The sequence below is a fragment of the Oncorhynchus clarkii genome, chromosome 25 (genome assembly GCF_045791955.1).
Source record: "Oncorhynchus clarkii lewisi isolate Uvic-CL-2024 chromosome 25, UVic_Ocla_1.0, whole genome shotgun sequence".
NCBI lineage: Eukaryota > Metazoa > Chordata > Actinopteri > Salmoniformes > Salmonidae > Oncorhynchus > Oncorhynchus clarkii.
This window is the reverse complement of record NC_092171.1, coordinates 35,664,762-35,691,650: the sequence shown is the minus strand read 5'-3', so window position 1 is coordinate 35,691,650 and position 26,889 is coordinate 35,664,762. Positions and strand designations below refer to the sequence as shown.

Below are 26,889 nucleotides of genomic sequence, written 5' to 3'. Positions count from 1 at the left end.
TCTCTTCCTCTGAATCCACTGCTAATGCCACTTTCTATCACTCTACATTTCAAACTTCTGCCTCTAACCCTAGGAAACTATTTTCTACCTTTTCCTCCCTCCTTAATGCTCCACTCCCTCCCTCTCTGCAGACGACTTTGTCAACCACTTTGAAAAGAAGGTTGATGAGACAGTCCGCTCCTCATTCACTTAGACTATTGAGTCCACTGGTCTCACTCACACAGAACTACCCTACGCCTTGACCTCTTTCTCCCCTCTCTATCCCGAGGACATCCTGTGACTAGTGAGATCTGGCCGCCCGACAACCTGCTCGCTCGACTCCATCCTCTCCTCCCTTCTCCAGACCATCTCTGGAGACCTTCTCCCATTCCTCACTTCCCTCATCAACTCATCCCTGACCACTGGCTGCGTCCCCTCTGACTTCAAAATGGCCTGAGTCTTTCCGCTCCTCAAGAAACCAACACTCGACTCATTTGATGTCAAAAACTATAGACCTGTATCCCTGCTTTCTTTTCTTTCCAAAACACTTGAGCGTGTTGTCGCTGATCAACTCTCTCATTATCTCTCTCAGAACGATCTTCTTGACCCTAACCAGTCAGGCTATAAGATGGGTCACTGCTCTCATCTGTGTCCCGGAGGCTCTCCGCACTGCCAAAGCTTTAACACCATGAACCACACTATGAACCATCAGATCCTTCTCTCCACCCTCTCAGGGATGAGTGTCTCAGACTGCAGACTCTTGGATTGCGTCCCACCTGGCAGGCCACTATCAAGTGACGTGGAAAGGATCTGTGTCTGCACCACGTACTCTCACTAATGGTGTCCCTCAGGGCTCAGTTCTAGGCCCTCTCCTCTTCTCTCTATACACCAAGTCACTCGGCTCATCATATCCTCACATGTTGTCTCCTATAATTGCTTTGCGGATGACGCAACTACTTTTCTCCTTTCCCATTTCCCTTTTCTGACACCCATGTGACGAAATGCATCTCTGCGTGCCTGGCAGATATCTCAGCTTGGATGTCGGCTCACCACCTCAAGCTCAACTTAGAACAAGACGGAGCTGCTTAGAGACTATAAAATGTCTGCAATGCGCTCGTTAGCATTTAGATAGAGAATGCTATGGGATTTTACATGTACTTGTTAGCATTGCTAACCTTCAGATTACAAAGGCTCAGTGGGGTTTGAAAATAGCACCCCTTGTGTGCAATGCCGGTATTACAGAATATCCTGGTACGGCACAAGGTCGGTATGAAGGTATGACAATCTGAATACCGCCCAAGCATAAACCCCCCCCCCCCCCCCCGCCTGCAGCGATTAAGGAGAGACTGTACTGTTCGGGCTGGAGAAAGGGGCACTGTGCAGGGCCTAGGAGCAGACCCGGGTTCAAAGACTATTCAAATTATTTCAAATACTACATCTGTGCTTGATTGAGCCTGCTTAGCTTAAATGGACCATTAGAATAGTCCCAAAACATCAAACCCCGCGTATCTTGCACTCCAGGCAGGCTTGAGCAAACGCTGAAGGTATTTGAAAGATTTCGAATAGCGTTTGAGCCCAGGTCCACGACTGTATGGCTTAGAGCCAGCCTGCACGGGGGTCCACGACTGTATGGCTTAGAGCCAGCCTGCACGGGGGTCCATGACTGTATGGCTTAGAGCCAGTCTGGTCCAGGCCTGCATGATGGGACAAATAAGCCATCTATAAAAGTACTATGCCAAATCTCTGTAGGAAAACAGTGCTGCCTCAAACCGACCAGTGCAAGTGCATAACATAATATGTCCATAAAAAATGCTGCTACTGGGAGTTCCTTAAACACAATCCATCGGAGACATATCAACACGTGCATTAAGAGTGGACAGTAGTGTGACATGTAATATTATGGTTAGAGAGTGACTGGGTCTGGTGCTGCCACTACTGCTTCCTTAATGTAAACTTAAGAGAGACACACTTACTGCCTGGTTCTGCTCCTCATCCTATCAGTCAGTCAATGGTAAGCAGTGATAGAAAGCATGAGCAGGGAGGGAGAGAGAAATGACAGAGAGAGAGGTACAGGCCGAGAACGAGAGAGAAAGAGAGCAAGAAAGTGACAGAAAGAGAGAGAGAAAAAGAGAAAACAGTGGCAAAGAGTCAGGAGCTTCAATATCAGGAAAGACAGGTTTCTACAAGTTAACCAATGGACCCTGAGGGAGAGCAACTGTCAACTACAATCAATGGACCCTGAGGGAGAGCAACTGTCAACTACAATCAATGGACCCTGAGGGAGAGCAACTGTCAACTACAATCAATGGACCCTGAGGGAGAGCAACTGTCAACTACAATCAATGGACCCTGAGGGAGAGCAACTGTCAACTACAATCAATGGACCCTGAGGGAGAGCAACTGTCAACTACGATCAATGGACCCTGAGGGAGAGCAACTGTCAACTACAATCAATGGACCCTGGGGGACAGCAACTGTCAACTACAATCAATGGACCCTGAGGGAGAGCAACTGTCAACTACAATCAATGCACCCTGAGGGAGAGCAACTGTCAACTACAATCAATGGACCCTGAGGGAGAGCAACTGTCAACTACAATCAATGGACCCTGAGGGAGAGCAACTGTCAACTACAATCAATGCACCCTGAGGGAGAGCAACTGTCAACTACAATCAATGCACCCTGAGGGAGAGTAACTGTCAACTACAATCAATGCACCCTGAGGGAGAGCAACTGTCAACTACAATCAATGGACCCTGAGGGGGAGCAACTGTCAACTACAATCAATGGACCCTGAGGGAGAGCAACTGTCAACTACAATCAATGGACCCTGAGGGAGAGCAACTGTCAACTACAATCAATGGACCCTGAGGGGGAGCAACTGTCAACTACAATCAATGGACCCTGAGGGGGAGCAACTGTCAACTACAATCAATGGACCCTGAGGGAGAGCAACTGTCAACTACAATCAATGGACCCTGAGGGGGAGCAACTGTCAACTACAATCAATGGACCCTGAGGGAGAGCAACTGTCAACTACAATCAATGCACCCTGAGGGAGAGCAACTGTCAACTACAATCAATGCACCCTGAGGGAGAGCAACTGTCAACTACAATCAATGCACCCTGAGGGAGAGCAACTGTCAACTACAATCAATGGACCCTGAGGGGGAGCAACTGTCAACTACAATCAATGGACCCTGAGGGAGAGCAACTGTCAACTACAATCAATGGACCCTGAGGGAGAGCAACTGTCAACTACAATCAATGGACCCTGAGGGGGAGCAACTGTCAACTACAATCAATGGACCCTGAGGGGGAGCAACTGTCAACTACAATCAATGGACCCTGAGGGAGAGCAACTGTCAACTACAATCAATGGACCCTGAGGGGGAGCAACTGTCAACTACAATCAATGGACCCTGAGGGAGAGCAACTGTCAACTACAATCAATGGACCCTGAGGGAGAGCAACTGTCAACTACAATCAATGGACCCTGAGGGGGAGCAACTGTCAACTACAATCAATGGACCCTGAGGGGGAGCAACTGTCAACTACAATCAATGCAGCGTCCAACACGTTCTAAACAGTTGGAACAAATTCATGGTTGATGTTAACGAATACCAGATGGCATAAAATGCAATAATGACTGAGGTTGATAACTGTACTCTCTCTCACAAGCATTTCCCTACACTCACATGAACATCTGCTAACCATGTGTATGTGACCAATAACATTTGATTTGATATACTATATATCAATTTGATATACTACTAACTATATAGTAAAAAATGACAGCATCAGTATATAAAAGTCTGAAGAAAAATAAACAGATAGTGTATCAGCTAGTGTTTATAATAATCTGTCTGTCAGAGTCCTCTCCTACCTTCAGTAACCTCATCAGTCCCTCTAGCTGGACCATCAGTTCCCGTCTGCTCTCCTGTAGGGCTGACATGCGCCTCTCCAGCTCATCCTTCCTGTGCCTGTTGTCACACACACACACACACACACACACACACACGTACACACACACGTACGTACACACACACACGTACACACACACACGTACACACACACACGTACACACACACACGTACACACACACACACACACACACACACACACACACACACACACCAGCTGTTAGTCTCTATTGCCTCCTGAAAGGTGAAAGCCTGAAAGTTTGTCAGTCACTAGGCTCCCTAGGGTTGCCTCCCACATGAACAATGATCCGTCCTTGGCCTGAGAAGTCCCAACTGTCTTCCGTTAGGTGGCGTCCCTGAGTGCAGACTGCAGACGCTGAGTATTGATGATGGAAGACATTGTTCAGTCCCTGAGTGCAGACTGCAGACGCTGAGTGGTGATGATGGAAGACGCTGGTCAGTCCCTGAGTGCAGACTGCAGACGCTGAGTGGTGATGATGGAAGACGCTGGTCAGTCCCTGAGTGCAGACTGCAGACGCTGAGTGGTGATGATGGAAGACGCTGGTCAGTCCCTGAGTGCAGACTGCAGACGCTGAGTGGTGATGATGGAAGACGCTGGTCAGTCCCTGAGTGCAGACTGCAGACGCTGAGTGGTGATGATGGAAGACGCTGGTCAGTCCCTTGTCCATGTCTTTCCTAATATCACACCACTACACAGACACAGTCTCTTCTCTGAGCCTGGTTACACTACCTCAGGGTGAGACAACCCTGTTCCTGGAGTGACACAGGTCCTGCAGGATTTTCTTCCAACTAGGCACCACACCTGACCAACCGAGCTAATTGATCAGTTCAGTGACTGCCTAAATTCAACACACCTGGTCTTCCAGGTCAGTTAAAACACAAACATGAAGCGCCTGCAGCAGTCCAGGACCAGGGTTACCAACCATGGCACTACATAGTCTCTTCTCTGAGCCTGGTCACATTCCAGGGTAACACAAAGAGACAACACACCACTGGCAAGATCCCTTTTAATGTGATGAGATGATTGAACAGGTCCATCGGGCACCGAAACAATGCAGAGCAGAGCTACAGGCTATAGGCTACAATGCAGAGCTATAGGCTACAATACAGAGCTATAGGCTATAGGCTACAATGCAGAGCTATAGGCTACAATACAGAGCTATAGGCTACAATGCAGAGCTATAGGCTACAATGCAGAGCTATAGGCTACAGCGCAGAGCTATAGGCTATAGGCTACAATACAGAGCTATAAGCTACAATACAGAGCTATAGGCTACAATGCAGAGCTATAGGCTACAATGCAGAGCTATAGGCTATAGGCTACAATGCAGAGCTATAGGCTACAATACAGAGCTATAGGCTACAATGCAGAGCTATAGGCTACAATGCAGAGCTATAGGCTATAGGCTACAGCGCAGAGCTATAGGCTATAGGCTATAATACAGAGCTATAGGCTACAATGCAGAGCTATAGGCTATAGGCTACAATGCAGAGCTATAGGCTACAATGCAGAGATATAGGCTAAAATGCAGAGCTATAGGCTACAATGCAGAGCTATAGGCTACAATACAGAGCTATAGGCTACAATGCAGAGCTATAGGCTACAATGCAGAGCTATAGGCTATAGGCTACAATACAGAGCTATACGCTACAATGCAGAGCTATAGGCTACAATACAGAGCTATAGGCTACAATACAGAGCTATAGGCTACAATACAGAGCTATAGGCTACAATGCAGAGCTATAGGCTACAATGCAGAGCTATAGGCTACAATACAGAGCTATAGGCTACAATACAGAGCTATAGGATATAGGCTACAATACAGAGCTATAGGCTACAATGCAGAGCTATAGGCTACAATGCAGAGCTATAGGCTACAATGCAGAACTATAGGCTACAATACAGAGCTATAGGCTACAATACAGAGCTATAGGATATAGGCTACAATACAGAGTTATACGCTATAATGCAGAGCTATAGGCTACAATGCAGAGCTATAGGCTACAATGCAGAGCTATAGGCTACAATACAGAGCTATAGGCTACAATACAGAGCTATAGGCTACAATACAGAGCTATAGGCTACACTACAGAGCTATAGGCTACAATACAGAGCTATAGGCTACAATGCAGAGCTATAGACTACAATACAGAGCTATAGGCTACAATACAGAGCTATAGGCTACACTACAGAGCTATAGGCTATAGGCTACAATACAGAGCTATAGGCTACAATGCAGAGCTATAGGCTACAATACAGAGCTATAGGCTACAATGCAGAGCTATACGCTATAGGCTACAATACAGAGCTATTGGCTACAATGCAGAGCTGTAGGCTACAATACAGACAGATATTATAGCCAGATAGCCACAGGCACTTTCACTGATTGATTGGCAATCAAAAGGTTACATAGACTTTCTTTGGGAGTCTCAGCCCTGAATCCACTGGCTGTTAGTACTGTTAAAGGGCTGATGAAGGCATAGGTAGTTAACACTTTACATTAATGCATACTTAATAAATGATTAGTTCTGAGTTTATAAAGAGTGTATAAACATGTGATAAGCATTTATAACACGTTTGTTTTAGAGGCATAGATGGGTATAGATGGGTATAGATGGGTATAGATGGGTAAAAATGTAGAACTAAAGAACAGATACAGCCCTTGGTTCACTCCAGACCTGACTGCCCTCGACCAGCACAAAAACACCCTGTGGCGGACTGCACTAGTATCAAATAGTCCCTGCGATATGCAACTTTTCAGGGAAGTCAGGAACCAATACACAGTCAGTTAGGAAAGCAAAGGCTAGCTTTTTCAAACAGAAATTTGCATCCTGCAGCACTAATTCCAATAAGTTTTGTGACACTGTAAAGTCCATGGAGAATAAGAACACCTCCTCCCAGCTGCCCACTGCACTGAGACTAGGAAACACTGTCACCACTGATAAATCCACCATAATCGAGAACTTCAATAAGTATTTCTCTACGGCTGGCCATGCTTTCCACCTGACTACACCAACCAACAGCTCTGCCCCCCCCCACCCATATATCACTGGAGTGATATATAGCTATAGAGACACAGTAACTATAGACACACAACTAGACACACAGTAGCTATAGAGACACAGTAGCCATAGACACACAGTAACTATAGACACACAGCTAGACACACAGTAGCTATAGCAGGAAGATATAAAGTGCATTCGGAAAGTATTCTGACCCCTTCACTTTTTCCACATTTTGTTACGTTACAGCCTTATTCGAAAACTGATTAAATACATTTTTGTCCTCAATCAATCTACACACAATACCCCATAATGACAAAGCAAAAACAGGTTTTATAATTATTTGCAAATGTATTACAAATAAAACACAGAAATACCTTATTTACATAAGTATTCAGACCCTTTGCTATGAGACTCGAAATTGAGCTCAGGTGCATTCAGGTGCATTCTGTTTCCATTGATCATCCTTGAGATGTGGAGTCCACCTGTGGTAAATTCAATTGATTGGACATGATTTGGGAAGGCACACACCTGTCTATCCAAGGTCCCACAGTTGAGAGTGCATGTCAGAGCAAAAACCAAGCCATGAGGTCAAAGAAATTGTCCGTAGAGCTCAGAGACAGGATTGTGTCAAGGCACAGACCTGGGGAAGAGTACCAAAACATGTCTGCAGCATTGAACACAGTGGCCTCCATCATTCTTAAATGGAAGACGTTTGGAACCACCAAGGCTCTTCGTAGAGCTGGCCGCCCAGCCAAACTGAGCAATCGGGGGAGAAAGGCCTTGGTCAGGGAGGTGACCAAGAACCCAATAGTCACTCTAACAGAGCTCCAGATTTCCTCTCTAAAGATGGGAGAATCTTCCAGAAGGACAACCATCTCTGCAGCACTCCACCAATCATGCCTTTTTGGTAGAGTGGACAGATGGAAGCCACTCCTCAGAAAAAGGCACATGACATCCCTTTGGAGTTTGCCAAAAGGCACCTAAAGGACTCTCAGCCCATTAGAAACAAGATTCTCTGGTCTGATGAAACCAAGATTGAACTCATTGGCCTGAATGCCAAGCGTCACGTCTAGAGGAAACCTGGCACCATCCCTATGGTGAAGCATGCTGGTGGCAGCATCATGCTGTGAGGATGTTTCTCAGCGGCAGGGACTGTGAGGCTAGTCAGGATCGAGGGAAAGATGAACAGAGCAAAGTACAGAGAGATCCTTGATGAAAACCTGCTCCTATGCGCTCAGGACCTCAGACAGGGCGACGGTTCACCTTCCAACAGGAGAACAACCCTAAGCACACAGACAAGACAACACAAGAGTGGCTACTGGGAAAAGTCTCTGAATATCCTTGAGTGGCCCAGCCAGAGCCCGGACTTGAACCCGTTCGAACATCTCTGGAAAGACCTGAAAATAGCTGTGCATTGACGCTCCACATCCACACCTGACAGAGCTTGAGAGGATCTGCAGAGAAGAATGGGAGAAACTGCCCAAACACAGGTGTGCCAAGCTTGTAGCGTCATACCCAAGAAGACTCTAGGCTGTAATCGCTGCCAAAGGTGCATCAACAAAGTATTGAGTAAAGGGTCTGAAAACTTATGTAAAGGTGATATTTCAGTATCTTATTTTAATACATTTCCGGATTACTTTCCGAATGCACTGTAGGTGGGTAATGATTTTTCCTATTAAATATAGGTGGGTAATGATCTCTCTTATTAAATATAGGTGGGTAATGATCTCTCCTATAAGATATACTGTAGGTGGGTAATAATCTCTCCCTTTAGATATAGGTGGGTAATGATTTTTCCTATTAAATATAGGTAGGAAATTATCTCTCCTTTTAGATATAGGTGGGTAATGATCTCTCCTATTAAATATAGGTGGGTAATGATCTCTCCTATAAGATATACTGTAGGTGGGTAGGTGATGATCCCTCACTTTAGATATAGGTAGGAAATGATCTCTCCTTTTAGATATAGGTGGGTAATGATCTCTCCTATTAAATAAAGATGGGTAATGATCTCTCCTTTTAGATATAGGTGGGTAATGATCTTTTCTATTAGATATGTGGGTAATGATCTCTCCTATAGGATATACTGTAGGTGGGTAGGTAATGATCTCTCCTATAAGATATATTGTAGGTGGGTAATGAGCTCTCCCTTTAAATATAGTCAGGAAATGATATCTCCCTTTAGATATAGGTGGGTAATGATATCCCCTATTAGATGAAGGTGGGTAATGATCCCTCCTACTATATTTAGGTGGGTAATGATCTCTCCTATTAGATTTAGGTGGGTAATGATCCCTCCTATTAGATATAGGTGGGTAATGATCCCTCCTATTAGATATAGGTGGGTAATGATCCCTCCTATTAGATATAGGTGGGTAATGATCTCTCCTATTATATTTAGGTGGGTAATGATCCCTCCTATTAGATTTAGGTGGGTAATGATCCCTCCTATTAGATTTAGGTGGGTAATGATCCCTCCTATTAGATATAGGTGGGTAATGATCTCTCCTATTATATTTAGGTGGGTAATGATCCCTCCTATTATATTTAGGTGGGTAATGATCTCTCCTATAAGATACAGTGTATGTGGGTAATATAGCTGGATATGTGGTACCTAAGGAGCCTGAGTTCAGCCAGCAGTGTGGGGTTTTGCTGGGCCTTCTCTGGGGTGGGCTGGGAGGCCTGCTCATGCTCCAGACGTAGCCGCTGGATCTCCTGGAGGATCTCTCTGAGGGACCAGAAGACACAACAAAATGGGGATTTAAAATCTGCCGGAAAATGATTTTCTGAAAGCAAATCCCTGTGACCAACATAAACTGAAATCTATTTACTTATAATTCACAAAATTCTTAAATTATGAGCATACAATAAATCTGATTAACTAATAGAGAAAATATTTAGTACAGTTTTTTTTAAATTGCTTAATGTTTCTTCATAAAGTGACAGTCAAATACATTCCCACCTGTTTTTGTTTTCTAGTTCTGCTATTAGCTGCCTCTGTTGTTTGTTGGCATCTAAGTTGAAACTCAGATCGGTTGGAGGACATTGCTAAAAGAAAAAATTGCAAATTAAAAAGAGTTAACAAAACTGAGCGAATAAAAGAGAAACACATCAAACATGATCTTACAGCCCAGAAGTAAAAGTCCTGTGTGCTGTGCTTTAGACTTTTGAGTGACTATTCTAACATCTGGCCATGTCAGCCAACCTGCACTTTTATTTAATCTTTCACGTTGATAAACTACACTGTGGGTAATAATTATGTTAGTGTCTGGTGACAGTACACTGTGGGTAATGATTATGTTAGTGTCTGGTGACAGTACACTGTGGGTAATGATTATGTTAGTGTCTGGTGACAGTACACTGTGGGTAATGATTACCTTAGTGTCTGGTGACAGTACACTGGGTAATGATTATGTTAGTGTCTGGTGACAGTACACTGTGGGTAATGATTATGTTAGTGTCTGGTGACAGCCTTAACATCATCTGCTTTGGTTCTGGGTGCAGAGAGGATTGTTCTGTTCATGGACATTCTGCAGTTACATAATAATAAGTGGATAAATAAAGGCTGACAGAATACCACCCTGGGGCAGCCTATACACATACACACGCACACACACTCACTACTCACTGTGGAGCAACTCACTGTGGAGTTGCCTGCCTCTGCTGCAAGGCGCGCTGCATAGCGAGCAATGAGACGATGCTCCTCTTCTAGCCTGCTGGGACTCTCTAAGACACTGGAGAGAGAGAAAGCTTCTGTGAGTGTAATGTTTACTGTTAATTTTTGTTTATTTCACTTTTGCTTATGTTAACATACAGTGGGGCAAAAAAGTATTTAGTCAGCCACCAATTGTGCAAGTTAATTAATTAAAAATCCTCCAATGTGATTTTCTGGATTTTTTTCTTCTCATTTTGTCTGTCATAGTTGAAGTGTACCTATGATGAAAATTACAGGCCTCTCTCATCTTTTTAAGTGGGAGAACTTGCACAATTGGTGGCTGACTAAATACTTTTTTGCCCCACTGTATGTAGATATTCCATAAAAAACATGCTGTTTCCAGCTACAATAGTAATTTACAACATTAACAATGTCTACACTGTATTCCAGATCAACTTGATGTTTTTTAATGGACAAAAAAAAGTGATTTTCTTTAAAAAAAAACAAGGACATTTCTAAGTGACCCCAAACTTTTTAACGGTAGTGTATATATAATACGTACAGTTGAAGTCAGAAGTTTACATACACTTATGTTGCAGTCATTAAACCTCGTTTTTCAACCACCCCACAAATTTCTTGTTAACAAACTATAGTTCTGGCAAGTCGGTTAGGACATCTACTTTTTCCAACAATTATTTACAGACAGATAATTTCACTGTATCACAATTCCAGTGGGTCAGAGGTTTACATACACTAAGTTGACTGCCTTTAACCAGCTTGGAAAAATCCAGAAAATGATGTAATGGCTTTAGAAGCTTCCGATAGGCTAATTGACTTTATTTGAGTCAATTGGAGGTGTACCTGTGGATGTACACAGGCAAGGATATTGCTGCCAGTAAGATTGCACCTAAATCAACTATTTATCGGATCATCAAGAACTTCAAGGAGAGCGGTTCAATTGTTGTGAAGAAGGCTTCAGGGCGCCCAAGAAAGTCCAGCAAGCACCAGGACCGCCTCCTAAAGTTGATTCAGCTGCGGGATCGAGGCACCACCATTACAGAGCTTGCTCAGGAATGGCAGCAGGCAGGTGTGAGTGCATCTGCACACACAGTGAGGCGAAGACTTTTGGAGGATGGCCTGGTGTCAAGAAGGGCAGCAAGGAAGCCACTTCTCTCCAGGAAAAACATCAGGGACAGACTGATATTCTGCAAAAGGTACAGGGATTGGACTGCTGAGGACTGGAGTAAAGTCATTTTCTCTGATGAATCCCCTTTCCGATTGTTTGGGGCATCCGCAAAAAAGCTTGTCCGGAGAAGACAAGGTGAGTGATACCATCAGTTCTGTGTCATGTCAACAGTAAAGCATCCTGAGACCATTCATGTTGCTTCTCAGCCAAGGGAGTGGGCTAACTTACAATTTCGCCTAAGAACACAGCCATGAATAAAGAATGGTACCAACACATCCTCCGAGAGCAACTTCTCGCAACCATCCAGGAACAGTTTGGTGACGAACAATGTCTTTTCCAGCATGATCGAGCACCTTGCCATAAGGCAAAAGTGATAACTAAGTGGCTCGGGGAACAAAACATTGATATTTTGGGTCCATGGCCAGGAAACTCCCCAGACCTTAATCCCATTTAGAACTTGTGGTCAATCCTCAAGAGGCGGGTGGACAAACAAAAACCCACAAATTCTGACAAACTCCAAGCATTGATTATGCAAGAATGGGCTGCCATCAGTCAGGATGTGGTCCAGAAGTTAATTGACTGCATGCCAGGGCAGATTGCAGAGGTCTTGAAAAAGAAGGGTCAACACTGCAAATATTGACTCTTTGCATCAACTTCATGTAATTGTTAATAAAAGCCTTTGACACTTATGAAATGCTTGTAATTATACTTCAGTATTCCATAGTAACATCTGACAAAAAAATAGGCCCCGCAGGAGGCCTTTTGGCTTTTGGTAGGCCGTTAAGAACAAATAAGAATTTGTTCTTAACATACTTAGTTAGCCTAGTTAAATAAAGGTTAAATAAAACAAATAAACAATACAGCAACAGGACACCATTTTCAGATTCCACTTTTCTGCTCATTCCAAACCATTTACCCGGAAAAGTCAACTATGTGTGTGACTTTGGTTTTCATGCAGATTGGGTCTGAACAGATGTCTGTGCTTCTTGCGTTCAAATTGTAATTATGTTCTGCACCACCCAATTTAAAAAAAATTTAGTTGATGATCCCTGCTTTAGATTCAGTTTCTGAGAGGTCAGTCCAGGGGTGTAATCATTAGTCCAAACAGTTAAACAATAGTTTCTATTGGACAAATTCAGGTAGGTCCCTCCCCGTTTCGTTCTGTTTGGTTCCTAGTAAATACACACCTGTTGAGACCCAACTATGACTTAAATTTCAAGCCCTTCAGTTTGTGCCCTCCCCCCAGTACTTTCCAGTGTGTCATGGAGTGCATGTTTAGAGTCTATCACTACCAATCTGTCCCTTTGGCTTTACATCAATGGAGAGTTTGTGTCGGGGAAACCAGCCCTAGGAGTCAGTATTAAGTCTGAGAGGTCAGTCCTGTTAGAAACCAACTATGGTTTTATATCCGGCTTTTGAACTCTAGATTGAGTTCTGAGTGGTCAATTGAAAGTTATACATTAACGAACATCTGAGGGGTTTCTAGAACAGAGCACATTAAAGAGCTGGCCTGTTAGTTGTTCCTCTAAGGGTCATTCTTCTACAGACCACTCTGAGTCTCGCTGCGTCTGCTTCGTCAGACAGAGAGGTTCTTGGCACCACTCCAGCTGCTACCTGCAGACAATGGCCTGGTCCTATGCCCGTTTGTGCTGTCATGTCTTGGTAACCTCCATGTTCACAGACAACCTTGTTTGCTAGCTTGGCCCCAGATCAGTTTGTGCTGTCTTGTCTTAGTAACCTCTATGGTTGTTGTCATGTTAAATAATAGCCTCTTCCTAGATCTGTTTGTGTTGTCATGCCAATTCTTATCGTCTTTGTCATGGCCTGGTACCAAATCCACTGTGCTGTCCTGCCAACTCCTATAGTCATTGTCATACCAAACTGGCATGGCAATAACTATAGCAGTTGGCAAGACAGAACATCGAGATCTAGGAGAAAGTTTGCAACCAAGGGCTGCAGCTCTGTGGATGAATGTGCTGTGTAGAGCCTCTCACAAGACCGAAAAAAATACAAATTTCTTATTCACATTGGACAATAAAGTAGTTTGTTGTTGTTAGGTGCTACTAAAAAATATTACATGACTGCTCATACACACAATCTGTTTATCAACACAATCACATCTCTATCTCTCTCACTCTCCCAGCCTCCGTCTCTCATACAGATACAGTGCCTTGCGAAAGTATTCGGCCCCCTTGAACTTTGCGACCTTTTGCCACATTTCAGGCTTCAAACATAAAGATATACAACTGTATTTTTTTGTGAAGAATCAACAACAAGTGGGACACAATCATGAAGAGGAACGACATTTATTGGATATTTCAAACTTTTTTAACAAATCAAAAACTGAAAAATTGGGCGTGCAAAATTATTCAGCTCCTTTACTTTCAGTGCAGCAAACTCTCTCCAGAAGTTCAGTGAGGATCTCTGAATGATCCAATGTTGACCTAAATGACTAATGATGATAAATACAATCCACCTGTGTGTAATCAAGTCTCTGTATAAATGCACCTGCACTGTGATAGTCTCAGAGGTCCGTTAAAAGCACAGAGAGCATCATGAAGAACAAGGAACACACCAGGCAGGTCCGAGATACTGTTGTGAAGAAGTTTAAAGCCGGATTTGGATACAAAAAGATTTCCCAAGCTTTAAACATCCCAAGGAGCACTGTGCAAGCGATAATATTGAAATGGAATGAGTATCAGACCACTGCAAATCTACCAAGACCTGGCCGTCCCTCTAAACTTTCAGCTCATACAAGGAGAAGACTGATCAGAGATGCAGCCAAGAGGCCCATGATCACTCTGGATGAACTGCAGAGATCTACAGCTGAGGTGGGAGACTCTGTCCATAGGACAACAATCAGTCGTATATTGCACAAATCTGGCCTTTATGGAAGAGTGGCAAGAAGAAAGCCATTTCTTAAAGATATCCATAAAAAGTGTCGTTTAAAGTTTGCCATAAGCCACCTGGGAGACACACCAAACATGTGGAAGAAGGTGCTCTGGTCAGATGAAACCAAAATTGAACTTTTTGGCAACAATGCAAAACGTTATGTTTGGCATAAAAGCAACACAGCTCATCACTCTGAACACACCATCCCCACTGTCAAACATGGTGGTGGCAGCATCATGGTTTGGGCCTGCTTTTCTTCAGCAGGGATAGGGAAGATGGTTAAAATTGATGGGAAGATGGATGGAGCCAAATACAGGACCATTCTGGAAGAAAACCTGATGGAGTCTGCAAAAGACCTGAGACTGGGACGGAGATTTGTCTTCCAACAAGACAATGATCCAAAACATAAAGCAAAATCTACAATGGAATGGTTCAAAAATAAACATATCCAGGTGTTAGAAGGGCCAAGTCAAAGTCCAGAACTGAATCCAATCGAGAATCTGTGGAAATAACTGAACTGCTGTTCACAATGCTCTCCATCCAACCTCACTGAGCTCGAGCTGTTTTGCAAGGAGGAATGGGAAAAAATGTCAGTCTCTCGATGTGCAAAACTGATAGAGACATACCCCAAGCGACTTACAGCTGTAATCACAGCAAAAGGTGGCGCTACAAAGTATTAACTTAAGGGGGCTGAATAATTTTGCACGCCCAATTTTTCAGTTTTTGATTTGTTAAAACATTTTGAAATATCCAATAAATGTCGTTCCACTTCATGATTGTGTCCCACTTGTTGTTGATTCTTCACAAAAAAATACAGTTTTATATCTTTATGTTTGAAGCCTGAAATGTGGCAAAAGGTCGCAAAGTTCAAGGGGGCCGAATACTTTCGCAAGGCACTGTAGATAGATGTTATTATAGCCTGTTATTATAATGTAGCCAATGTAACATTCACTGAAGACATTTTAGTCAATTAGCAGACCCTCTTATCCAGAGTAATTTACAATTAGTTCATTCATCTTAAAATAGACACAGAGAATCGCTTCAGGTGCAAGACGGATTCTGTAAAAGTTGGGCCTATAATCACACACATTTTTGATGGACTTAAAAAATTTAAAATCTCTAAACTCTAAAAGACAAAATAGCATCATCAACTAGAATCAGGAATTATATATATATATATATATATATATATATATATATATATATATATATATATATATATAAAAATATACAAATATTACACTGTATAACTTGGGACATAAAACAATTAAGATACTGTAGGCAGTGTTTTTAATGTGAGAGCTCTAGTGAGAGAGTTCCTATGTTTTTATAACATACAGTATATGGCAAATAAACTTGAAGCTTGAATTCTTTTGGTGCGTGACACTCAGCTAAGAGCCAGTGAGTTAAAGCAAAGGCCCATTTCTCAGCTGTAGTGACATCTCGGACGTCCTTCAGTGGAAGACAAGCAGAACACAGTAATAATGACATGGATTCATATTTACAAAGGAAAAGTGACAGTATGTCAGCGCACACAATCAGACGCTAGGAGGATCTGGGAGGGGACAGACTGGATTGCTGCTTCGCAAACACACACAAATATACATGAACGCGCATGCGCACACACACTTCCTTAGTTTGCTTCTGATCTGATAATGCGAGAGAAAACACTACCTTGTCTCCTGGGATCACTGCTTTTTTCAGCATGTACTCCATGCTCTCTTACACACACCTCCTGTTGACCTCCCTCATCTAAATGCACACAGCATCATGTAACTTCTATAGCGACTGCCTGGGGTGACGATAGAACGACAGCTTCCTTTAGACTGCCTGCTGACACTAATCTAAATACTGTGTGTGTGTGTGTGTGTGTGTGTGTGTGTGTGTGTGTGTGTGTGTGTGTGTGTGTGTGTGTGTGTGTGTGTGTGTGAGTGAGTGAGTGAGTGAGTGAGTGAGTGAGTGAGTGAGAGAGAGAGAGCATGCAGTACATGCTGAAAAAAGCAGTGATCCCAGGAGATACGTAGTGTTTTCTCTCGCATTATCAGATAAGAAGCAAACTAAGGAAGTGTGTGTGTGTCTGTGTGTGTGGATGTCCTCCTGGAGGAGAATGTGTTCTGAATCTTGCCTCTCAAATTGCCCCGGAGCTGCTGCCAATGCCTGCCTACATCGCGGTACTACATGGGGTACTACACGCGCCGGTACTGGGTACTGGGGTACTACACACGGTACTATTCTACTTCTAATGACAAAGCCATTGAACCCTTGCATACATGTTACTTCAATCAACTGTTGTTAAGGACTTCTTCATTAGGGCTGCTATATCAGTAAACAAATAATAATGAGTTGTCTCAGGACTCAAGGGGAAGACATCTTTAAAGACACAGGGGAAGAAATCTTTAAAGACACAGGGGAAGACATCTTTGGAGACACAGGGGAAGACATCTTTGGAGACACAGGGGAAGACATCTTTGGAGACACAGGGGAAGACATCTTTGGAGACACAGGGGAAGACATCTTTGGAGACACAGGGGAAGACATCTTTGGAGACACAGGGGAAGACATCTTTAAAGACACAGGGGAAGACATCTTTAAAGACACATGGGAAGACATCTTTAAAGACACAGGGGAAGACATCTTTGGAGACACAGGGGAAGACATCTTTGGAGACACAGGGGAAGACATCTTTGGAGACACAGGGGAAGACATCTTTGGAGACACAGGGGAAGACATCTTTGGAGACACAGGGGAAGACATATTTAAAGACACAGGGGAAGACATCTTTGGAGACACAGGGGAAGACATCTTTAGAGACACAGGGAAAGACATCTTTGGAGACACAGGGCACGACATCTTTGGAGACACAGGGGAAGACATCTTTGGAGACACAGGGAAAGACATCTTTGGAGACACAGGGAAAGACATCTTTGGAGACACAGGGAAAGACATCTTTGGAGACACAGGGAAAGACATCTTTAAAGACACAGGGGAAGACATCTTTAAAGACACAGGGGAAGACATCTTTAAAGACACAGGGGAAGACATCTTTAAAGACACAGGGGAAGACATCTTTAAAGACACAGGAGCAGGACATAAGAGGCTAGTAGCAGTTGGTGTTCTGCGAGGAACTCAGAGGAAATACAGTAAGTTAGAAATGATAGCTAGCTATAGGGGCATATCAAAGCCAATACTGAGGCACTTACCTTTGAGTAGGAGTAGGTACACCAGAGGACATGAACATTGTGTTGTTCATGTTGTTGGCTACTGGCTTCGGCTGACTGCAGTAAAACACAAGATTACACCACATTATTTTTACACTGTGAACACAGACTTATACACCGAATATGGGGTTAGATTACATTACTGTAGGAGTCCTGAATATACCACCATGACTGTAAGCATTATCATACAAAACTACTGTGCTGTATGTAGTAACAAAAGATTACACCACTTTATTGCTACACTGTATGCGAAATCGTAATACATTTTTTAAAACCTATATTATTTTTTATCCCTTTTTCTCCCCAATTTCGTGGTATTCAATTGGTAGTTACAGGCTCTCTCTGTTGTCCCATCGCTGTGAATCCCGCACGGACTCGGGAGAGGCGAAGTTCGAGGGGGCCGTGCGTCCTCCGAAACACAACACAACCAAGCTGCACTGCTTCTTGACACAATGCCCACTTAACCCGGAAGCCAGCCACACCAATGTGTCGGAGGAAACCTCCGGCCAAATCCTCCCTAACCCGGACAACGATAAGCCAATTGTGCGCCTCCCCATGGGTCTTCCAGTCGCGACCGGCTGCGACAGAGCCTGGACTCGAACCCAGAATCTCTAGTGGCACAGCTAGCACCACGATGCAGTGCCTTAGACCACTGCACCACTCGGGAGGCCCCTCTGTATGTGAAATCTACATTGTATATTGTATATTGATGCTATTCACTGGGGAGACCTGAGGGTTCCGTCTCTACGGGGAGACCTGTTTCATCATAGCGCTTGATGGTTTTTGAGACTGCACTTGAAGAAACTTTCAAAGTTCTCGAAATGTTCCACATTGACTGACCTTCATGTCTGAAAGTAACGATGGACTGTCATTTCTCTTTGCTTATTTGGGCTGTTCTTGCCATAATATGGACTTGGTCTTTTATCAAATAGGGCTATCTTCTGTATCCTATTTGACTAAGCCATGCCTCCTTGCCCGGCCAACATTTCCTCATCTCCCACCCCTTCTAATGCGACTAGCCCTGATGCTCCTCCCTCTTTTTCCCCTGCCCCGCTACAAAGTTTCTCCCTGCAGGCAGTCACTGAGTCCGAGGTGCTAAAGGAGCTCCTTAAACTTAACCGCCAAAAAAACATTTGGGTCAGATGGTTTAGACCCGTTCTTCTTTAAGGTTGCTGCCCCTATCATCACCAAGCCTATTTCTGACCTTTTTAAACTGTTTCTCCTCTCTGGGGTGGTTCCAATTGCTTGGAAGTCAGCCACAGTGCGTCCTTTATTTAAAGGGGGAGATCAAGCTGATCCTAAATGTTATAGGCCAAAAGTGTTGGAAAAACTTGTCAATCAACTGACTAGTATTCTCTCTGGTATGCAATCTGGTTTCCGCTCAGGTTATGGATGTGTCACTGCAACCTTAAAGGTCCTCAACGATGTGACCATTATCCTTGATTCTAAGCAATGTTGTGGTGCTATTTTTATTGACTTGGCCAAAGCTTTTGATACGGTAGACCATTCCATTCTTGTTGGCCGGCTAAGGAGTATTGGCGCCTCTCTTTTGGCCTGATTTTCTTACTACCTCTCAAAGAGTGCAGTGTTTAAAGTCAGAACATCTGCTGTCTCAGCCACTGCCTGTCACCAAGGGAGTACCCCAGGGCTCAATCCTAGGCCCCACGCTCTTCTCAATTTACATCAACAACATAGCTTCGTACCTCCTGAGCTCTCTCATCCATTTATATGCAGATGATACAGTCTTATACTCAGCTGGCCCCTCCCCAAATGTTATGTTAAACGCTCTACAACAAAGCTTTCTTAGTGTCCAACAAGCTTTCTCTGCCCTTAACCTTGTTCTGAACACCTCCAAAACAAAAAGGTCCTGTGGATTGGTAAGAAGAATTCCCCTCTCCTCATAGCTGTGATTACTACCTCTGTCGGTTTAGAGCTTGAGGTAGTCACCTCATACAAGTACTTGGGAGTATGGTTAGACGGTACACTGTCCTTCTCTCAGCACATATCAAGGTTAAATCTAGACTTGGTTTCCTCTATCGTAATCGCTCATCTTTCACCCCAGCTGCCAAACTAACCCTGATTCAGATGACCATCCTACCCATGCTAGATTACGAAGACATAATTTATAGATCGACAGGTAAGGGTGCTCTCGAGAGGCTAGATGTTCATCAGATGTGCCACCAATGCTCATTATAGAACACATCGCTGCACTCTATGCTCCTCTGTAAACTGGTCATCTCTGTTTACCCGTTGCAAGTCCTACTGGTTGATGCTTCTTTATTAACCCCTCTTAGGCCTCACTATCTGAGATACCTACTGTAGCCCTAATCCTCACACATACAATACCTGTTCTATCCATCACAGTTCTGTTAAAGGTCCCCCAAAGCACACACATCCCTGGGTCGCTCATCTTCTCAGTTCGCTACAGCTAGAGACTGGAACGAACTGCAACACACACTCAAACTGGCAGCGCTGTAAAGTACTTAAGTAAAAATACTTTAAAGTATTACTTAAGTAGTTTTTTTGGGGTATCTATACTGTACTATTTATATTTTGAACAACTTTTACTCCATTACATTCCTAAAGAAAATAATTTACTTTTTACTCATTACATTTTCCCTGACACCCAAAAGTACTCATTACATGCTGAATGCTTAGTAGGACAGGAAAATTGTCTAATTCACATACTTATCGAGACAACATCCACGGTCATCCCTACTGCCTCTGATCTGGCAGACTCACTAAACACAAATGCTATGTTTGTTGAACTGTGCCCCTGGCTATCTGTACACAAAAAAAAATAATATAATACATTTTAAATGATTTATACTTTTACTTTTCATACTTAAGTACTCAAGTAGTATTTTACTTGGTAACATTCACGTTTATTGTGTCATTTTCTTTTAAGGTATCTTTACTTTTACTCAAGTATGAAAATTGGGTACTTTTTCCACCACTGCAAACTGGACTGTTTTATCTCCATATCTTTATTCAAAGATTCAATCGTGGGCTGCGGTTCAAACTCATGAAAGACACACTCTAGTCTACTCACACACTCTGGTCTACTTACACTCGGCTTATGCCAATGGGGGAATCCCAGTCACAAGCAAAGGAAGTTTGCAACGTAAGGTACTGAGCCCTTGTTTTAGTCGAGTTTGCGAGTGTATAATTATGTTCACTCCGGGGCCTGAAACTCCTCATAATTCAAATTTTCGACCATTGTACATCCACTAAGAAAAGGCTGCAAAAACTTAAAAACATCAATGGAGAAGTCAACATACAAGTGCAAGTAAAAACAAATGTAAAAAGGTTAGACATTGTGCTACTAATTCACGACGCCACAAACACATCTCGTAAAAGTAATAATGTTTTTGTTTGGTTATCTTTTGGAAATTGTCAAAATAAAACAGTTTCCTTCTTCAGAAGTTCTAGCTAGGCAAGGCTAACGTTAGTTAGCTCATTCATTTGCTAGCTATCCTACAGTCGGCGTATATTAATAATTTATAATATATTTAATATAAGTAGACATGCAATCATAATTGACTGTAGCGCGTATAAAGCACCCAGTGGCTGAAAATACAATCATCGCGGGATGAATGAGTGACACATTTCTGGGCAAGGGCGGTTCATTTAAAAATAATTATTTCCTCCCTCGCCCCTTGCCCTGTGCAAGTGTATACTCGTCAGACGTCATGATATGTCATCAGAAGTGTCCACTTTGAGGGCTGAGGGGATAGGGTGTGTCTTTTAAGTGTTTGGACTGAAGCCATGGACACTTACTGACAGTTGTGGCTGCTCTGTGTGATGTATTGTTGTGTCTACCTTCTTCACCACACTGTCTGTGTGGGTGGACTCTTACTGACAGTTGTGGCTGCTCTGTGTGGTGTATTGTTGTCTCTACCTTCTTCACCACACTGTCTGTGTGGGTGGACTCTTACTGACAGTTGTGGCTGCTCTGTGTGATGTATTGTTGTCTCTACCTTCTTCACCACACTGTCTGTGTGGGTGGACTCTTACTGACAGTTGTGGCTGCTCTGTGTGATGTATTGTTGTCTCTACCTTCTTCACCACACTGTCTGTGTGGGTGGACTCTTACTGACAGTTGTGGCTGCTCTGTGTGATGTATTGTTGTCTCTACCTTCTTCACCACACTGTCTGTGTGGGTGGACTCTTACTGACAGTTGTGGCTGCTCTGCATGGTGTATTGTTGTCTCTACCTTCTTCACCACACTGTCTGTGTGGGTGGACTCTTACTGACAGTTGTGGCTGCTCTGTGTGATGTATTGTTGTCTCTACCTTCTTCACCACACTGTCTGTGTGGGTGGACTCTTCCTGACAGTTGTGGCTGCTCTGTGTGATGTATTGTTGTCTCTACCTTCTTCACCACACTGTCTGTGTGGGTGGACTCTTACTGACAGTTGTGGCTGCTCTGTGTGATGTATTGTTGTCTCTACCTTCTTCACCACACTGTCTGTGTGGGTGGACTCTTACTGACAGTTGTGGCTGCTCTGTGTGATGTATTGTTGTCTCTACCTTCTTCACCACACTGTCTGTGTGGGTGGACTCTTACTGACAGTTGTGGCTGCTCTGTGTGGTGTATTGTTGTCTCTACCTTCTTGCCCTTTGTGCTGTTGTCTGTGACCAATAATGTTTGTACCATGTTTTGTGCTGCTGGCATGTTGTGTTGCTACCATGCTGTGTTGTCATGTGTTGCTGCTGTCATGTTGTGTTGCTGCCATGTTGTGCTGCTGTCATGTTGTGCTGCTGTCATGTTGTGCTGCTGTCATGTTGTGTTGCTGCCATGTTGTGTTGCTGCCATGTTGTGTTGCTGTCATGTTGTGTTGCTGCCATGTTGTGTTTTCATGTGTTGCTGCTGTCATGTTGTGTTGCTGTCATGTTGTGCTGCTGCCATGTTGTGTTGCTGTCATGTTGTGCTGCTGCCATGTTGTGTTGCTGTCATGTTGTGTTGCTGCCATGTTGTGTTTTCATTTGTTGCTGCTGTCATGTTGTGTTGCTGTCATGTTGTGTTGCTGCCATGTTGTGCTGCTGTCATGTTGTGCTGCTACCATGCTGTGTTTTCATGTGTTGCTGCTGTCATGTTGTGTTGCTGTCATGTTGTGTTGCTGTCATGTTGTGTTGCTGTCATGTTGTGTTGCTGTCATGTTGTGTTGCTGTCATGTTGTGTTGCTACCATGCTGTGTTTTCATGTGTTGCTGCCATGTGATGTTGTCGTCTTAGGTCTCTCTTTATATAGTGTTGCTGTTTTTCTTGTTGTGATGTGTGTTTTGTCCTATATTTAAATTTTAATCCCAGCCCCCGTCCCCACAGGAGTTTTTTTGGTAGGCCGTCATTGTAAATAAGAATTTGTTCTTATTAACTGACTTACCTAGTTAAATAAAGGTTATATATATATATATTTATATATATATATTTTTTTTAAGTATCCCACCCCTACCTTGTCACAACACAACTGAGTACTGATATCATAATAGTATTAGCATACTGTTCGTTTCTCCTAAAATGTTTTCAAAGAATGTTCAACCTTTATAGTACTGCATCATATTTTCATCAGTATTTATCTTAATAAGCAACTGAATTCATGATTCACTCACAGTACTACTAATGAGTGAGGGGGCACACAGGTGGTCAGCAGAGTATTAACATGGAGATCCAATATTAGATCCCCCAGAGTCCAGCTAATAACTTGAAGGCACACTTAAGCAATAATGCTTGAGGGGTTGTGGTATACGACCCGGGCTAAGGGCTATTCTTAGGCGCAACGCAACGTGGCGTGCCTGGATACAGCCCTTAGCCATGATATATTGGCCATATACCACAACCCCCCCCCCCCCCCGAGTTGCTATTATAAACTGGTTACCAACAAAATTAGAGCAGTGAAAATTGATATTTTGTCATACCAGTGGTATACAGTCTGATATACCACGGCTGTCAGCAAATCAGCATTCAGCACTCAAACCACTCAGTTTATAATACGGAACATATTTTTAACTACTTTTTTTAAACCTCCATATAAAATCCCAAGTCCAAAAACAATAAAAGAGTATGTTGATCCAGTTCAGACAAGGAAAAGGGGAATGTTATAGGAATATAGTGTCCCTAAAAATATATCTCTAGTTTAGTAAAATTCTGACAAGTTAAATCTCAACTCAAATATTTACGACTCACAATAGTGTAAAAAGCCAGTGTCCGCTTTCATCCAGGACCCTAATTCTATAATAACTGAGATAAGGATATAATGAGAGGATATAATGAGATCTCACTCACCTCCTTTAGAGGGTAGAAAGCAACAGTCCGGCTAGCCAAATACAGCCAACCATTCAAGCGCTGCTGTAGCCAGCTGCCTACCCTGGTCCGCTCTGCTCTTAACTGAGCCAGCAGCATCTTAATGAACTACACTGCTGCTGTCTCCAAGGAGACCCAGCAGTCACATGACTATGACGATACAGTCCCCTCCCCTCCTCTCCTCAATTCAATTTAAATTTAAGGGGCTTTATTGGCATGGGAAACATATGTTTACATTGCCAAAGCAAGTGAAATAGATAATAAACAAAAGTGAAATAAACAATAAAACAATTCCAAAAAATAAAAATAATAATAAAATAAACTTTTTCTCAATACCGCACTTCATCTCAACCTCTAAATAGACTAGATTTTTTCTCCCATCATTTTGTTTTTGTCATTCTGTGAAATAAATGCATGACTGCCTTCTCTGACAATGACATTTACATACGTGTACAGTTCCTCCGCCCAGGCAGCGCTGACACTTATCCAAGGCCCATTACATAAAAGGTCTTTCATATACAGCACTATACTATCCTCTGAGAAGTAAACCATCAAACCTTTCAGCAAACAGTGTACAAATAGAACTCCTATTTACTGAGTGCTATTAAGAGTAGTGGGGTAAAAGACTCTTATATAAAAGGTTTAAGAATGACGTGCTCTGAGAATCTCTCTCTAGGCAGGTAAAACTCCGTATATGTTGTTCTCTAGAGCTAGATGGTGTCCATATTGATTCTGTCCCTGCTTACAAACATCTGGACAGACCGAAAGCTGTCTTTTAAAAAGCATACCGATGACTTAGTTAAGAAGCTAAGAATAGAAATGGGCTTCTTTTCTAGAAGTCGGTCCTGCCTCTTGCTAAATAGTAGAAAGCAGATTATTCCGTTGACTTTCTGCCACTTCATTAAAGCCGTCAGGTGCAGTTTCTTATAAAACGCACTGCTCTTTATTACGGGAGACATGTTTAGTACTCATCACTGCATTCTCTACCAGAAAGTTGGATGGCCCTCTGTGATGTCATCACTGCATTCTCTACCAGAAAGTTGGATGGCCCTCTGTGATGTCATCACTGCATTCTCTACCAGAAAGTTGGATGGCCCTCTGTGATGTCATCACTGCATTCTCTACCAGAAAGTTGGCTGGCCCTCTGTGATGTCATCACTGCATTCTCTACCAGAAAGTTGGCTGGCCCTCTGTGATGTCATCACTGCATTCTCTACCAGAAAGTTGGATGGCCCTCTGTGATGTCATCACTGCATTCTCTACCAGAAAGTTGTATGGCCCTCTGTGATGTCATCACTGCATTCTCTACCAGAAAGTTGGCTGGCCCTCTGATGTCATCACTGTATTCTCTACCAGAAAGTTGGATGGCCCTCTGGGATGTCATCACTGCATTCTCTACAAGAAAGTTGGCTGGCCCTCTGTGATGTCATCACTGCATTCTCTACCAGAAAGTTGGCTGGCCCTCTGTGATGTCATCACTGCATTCTCTACCAGAAAGTTGGCTAGCCCTCTGTGATGTCATCACTGCATTCTCTACCAGAAAGTTGGCTGGCCCTCTGTGATGTCATCACTGCATTCTCTACCAGAAAGTTGTATGGCCCTCTGATGTCACATAGGTTGATACATGAAAACATAGCAATGTGTAAAGCCCTTTATAAAAAAGTCCCACTGTACCTAACATCACTACTAAACCTCAGATATAGGAGTTACCACCCCTGGTCTCAGGGATTGATAACTCTGGAAAATCCTTTGGTGTCGGAGTTAGGTAAATAATAATAATAATAATAATAAGAACAAGTCAACAGTATATTTAGGCATTCTATGATCAAAGTTCTGCCGAAGAGTGGACATCTAATGGCAATGTATGAGATTCTACTCATTGTGCATTGCTTGTGGCATCGAGGACAGAGAAGAGAAGGCTGTACTTTCATAAATGTCCCCTAGCTTTCATATCAGTCTCGCCTCTATTCCTGGTGAGACATCTCTTTCCTTCTATTTCTGACTTCAGAAATCAGCTTGAAGGAAAGCATTTGGAAATAATATATGCAATCTGCAGGCTGCAAAAAAAAAATCTAATGAATCCACTACTTCAATCAAATCGTACTCACAACAAAGTGAATTGCATGGCTATTTCCAATTGCAATGACACTATTGACAAAAGGAATAAAACAACATGAGACAATCGCACTAGAGGTCGACGTATTATGATTTTTCAACGCCGATACTGATTATTGGAGGACCAAAAAAAGCCAATACCGATTAATCGGCAGATTTTTTTGGTTTGTAATAATGACAATTACAACAATACTGAATGAACACTTACTTTAAATAGTACCTGCAAAACACCAGTCTCAACGTCAACAGTGAAGAGACGACTCGGGGATGCGGCCTTCTAGGCAGAGTATCTCTGTCTCGTGTCTGTGTTCTTTTGCCCATCTTAATCTTTCATTTTTATTGGCCAGTCTGAGATATGGATTTTTCTTTGCAACTCTGCATAGAAGGCCAGCATACCGGAGTCGCCTCTTCACTGTTGATGTTGAGACTGGTATTTTGTGGTTACGATTTAATGAAGGTGCCAGTTGAGGACTTATGAGGTGTCTGTTTCCCAAACTAGACACTCTAATGTACTAGTCCTCTTGCTCAGTTGTGCACCGGGGCCTCCCACCCTTTCTATTCTGGTTAGAGCCAGTTTGCGCTGTTCTGTGA

At 43.1% G+C, this 26,889-nt stretch overlaps 1 protein-coding gene across 4 annotated transcripts in view; it reads right to left on the bottom strand.

Annotated features, from left to right (window-relative positions):
- The window catches only part of LOC139383308 (dystrobrevin beta-like), a 66,039-nt gene that overhangs the window by 10,636 nt on the left and 28,514 nt on the right, over positions 1–26,889 (bottom strand). For 2 of the 4 annotated variants that reach the window (XM_071127787.1, XM_071127788.1), the window contains exons 10-14: positions 17,863–17,937; positions 10,558–10,663; positions 9,892–9,977; positions 9,544–9,657; positions 3,866–3,962 (exon numbers count right to left, since the gene is read on the bottom strand). In XM_071127787.1, coding sequence (XP_070983888.1) covers positions 3,866–3,962; positions 9,544–9,657; positions 9,892–9,977; positions 10,558–10,663; positions 17,863–17,937 — 478 coding nt within the window. Of the gene's footprint in view, positions 1–1,952; positions 1,974–3,865; positions 3,963–9,543; positions 9,658–9,891; positions 9,978–10,557; positions 10,664–17,862; positions 17,938–26,889 lie in introns of all 4 variants that reach the window. The other 2 variants (XM_071127786.1, XM_071127789.1) reach the window with 2 other exon arrangements.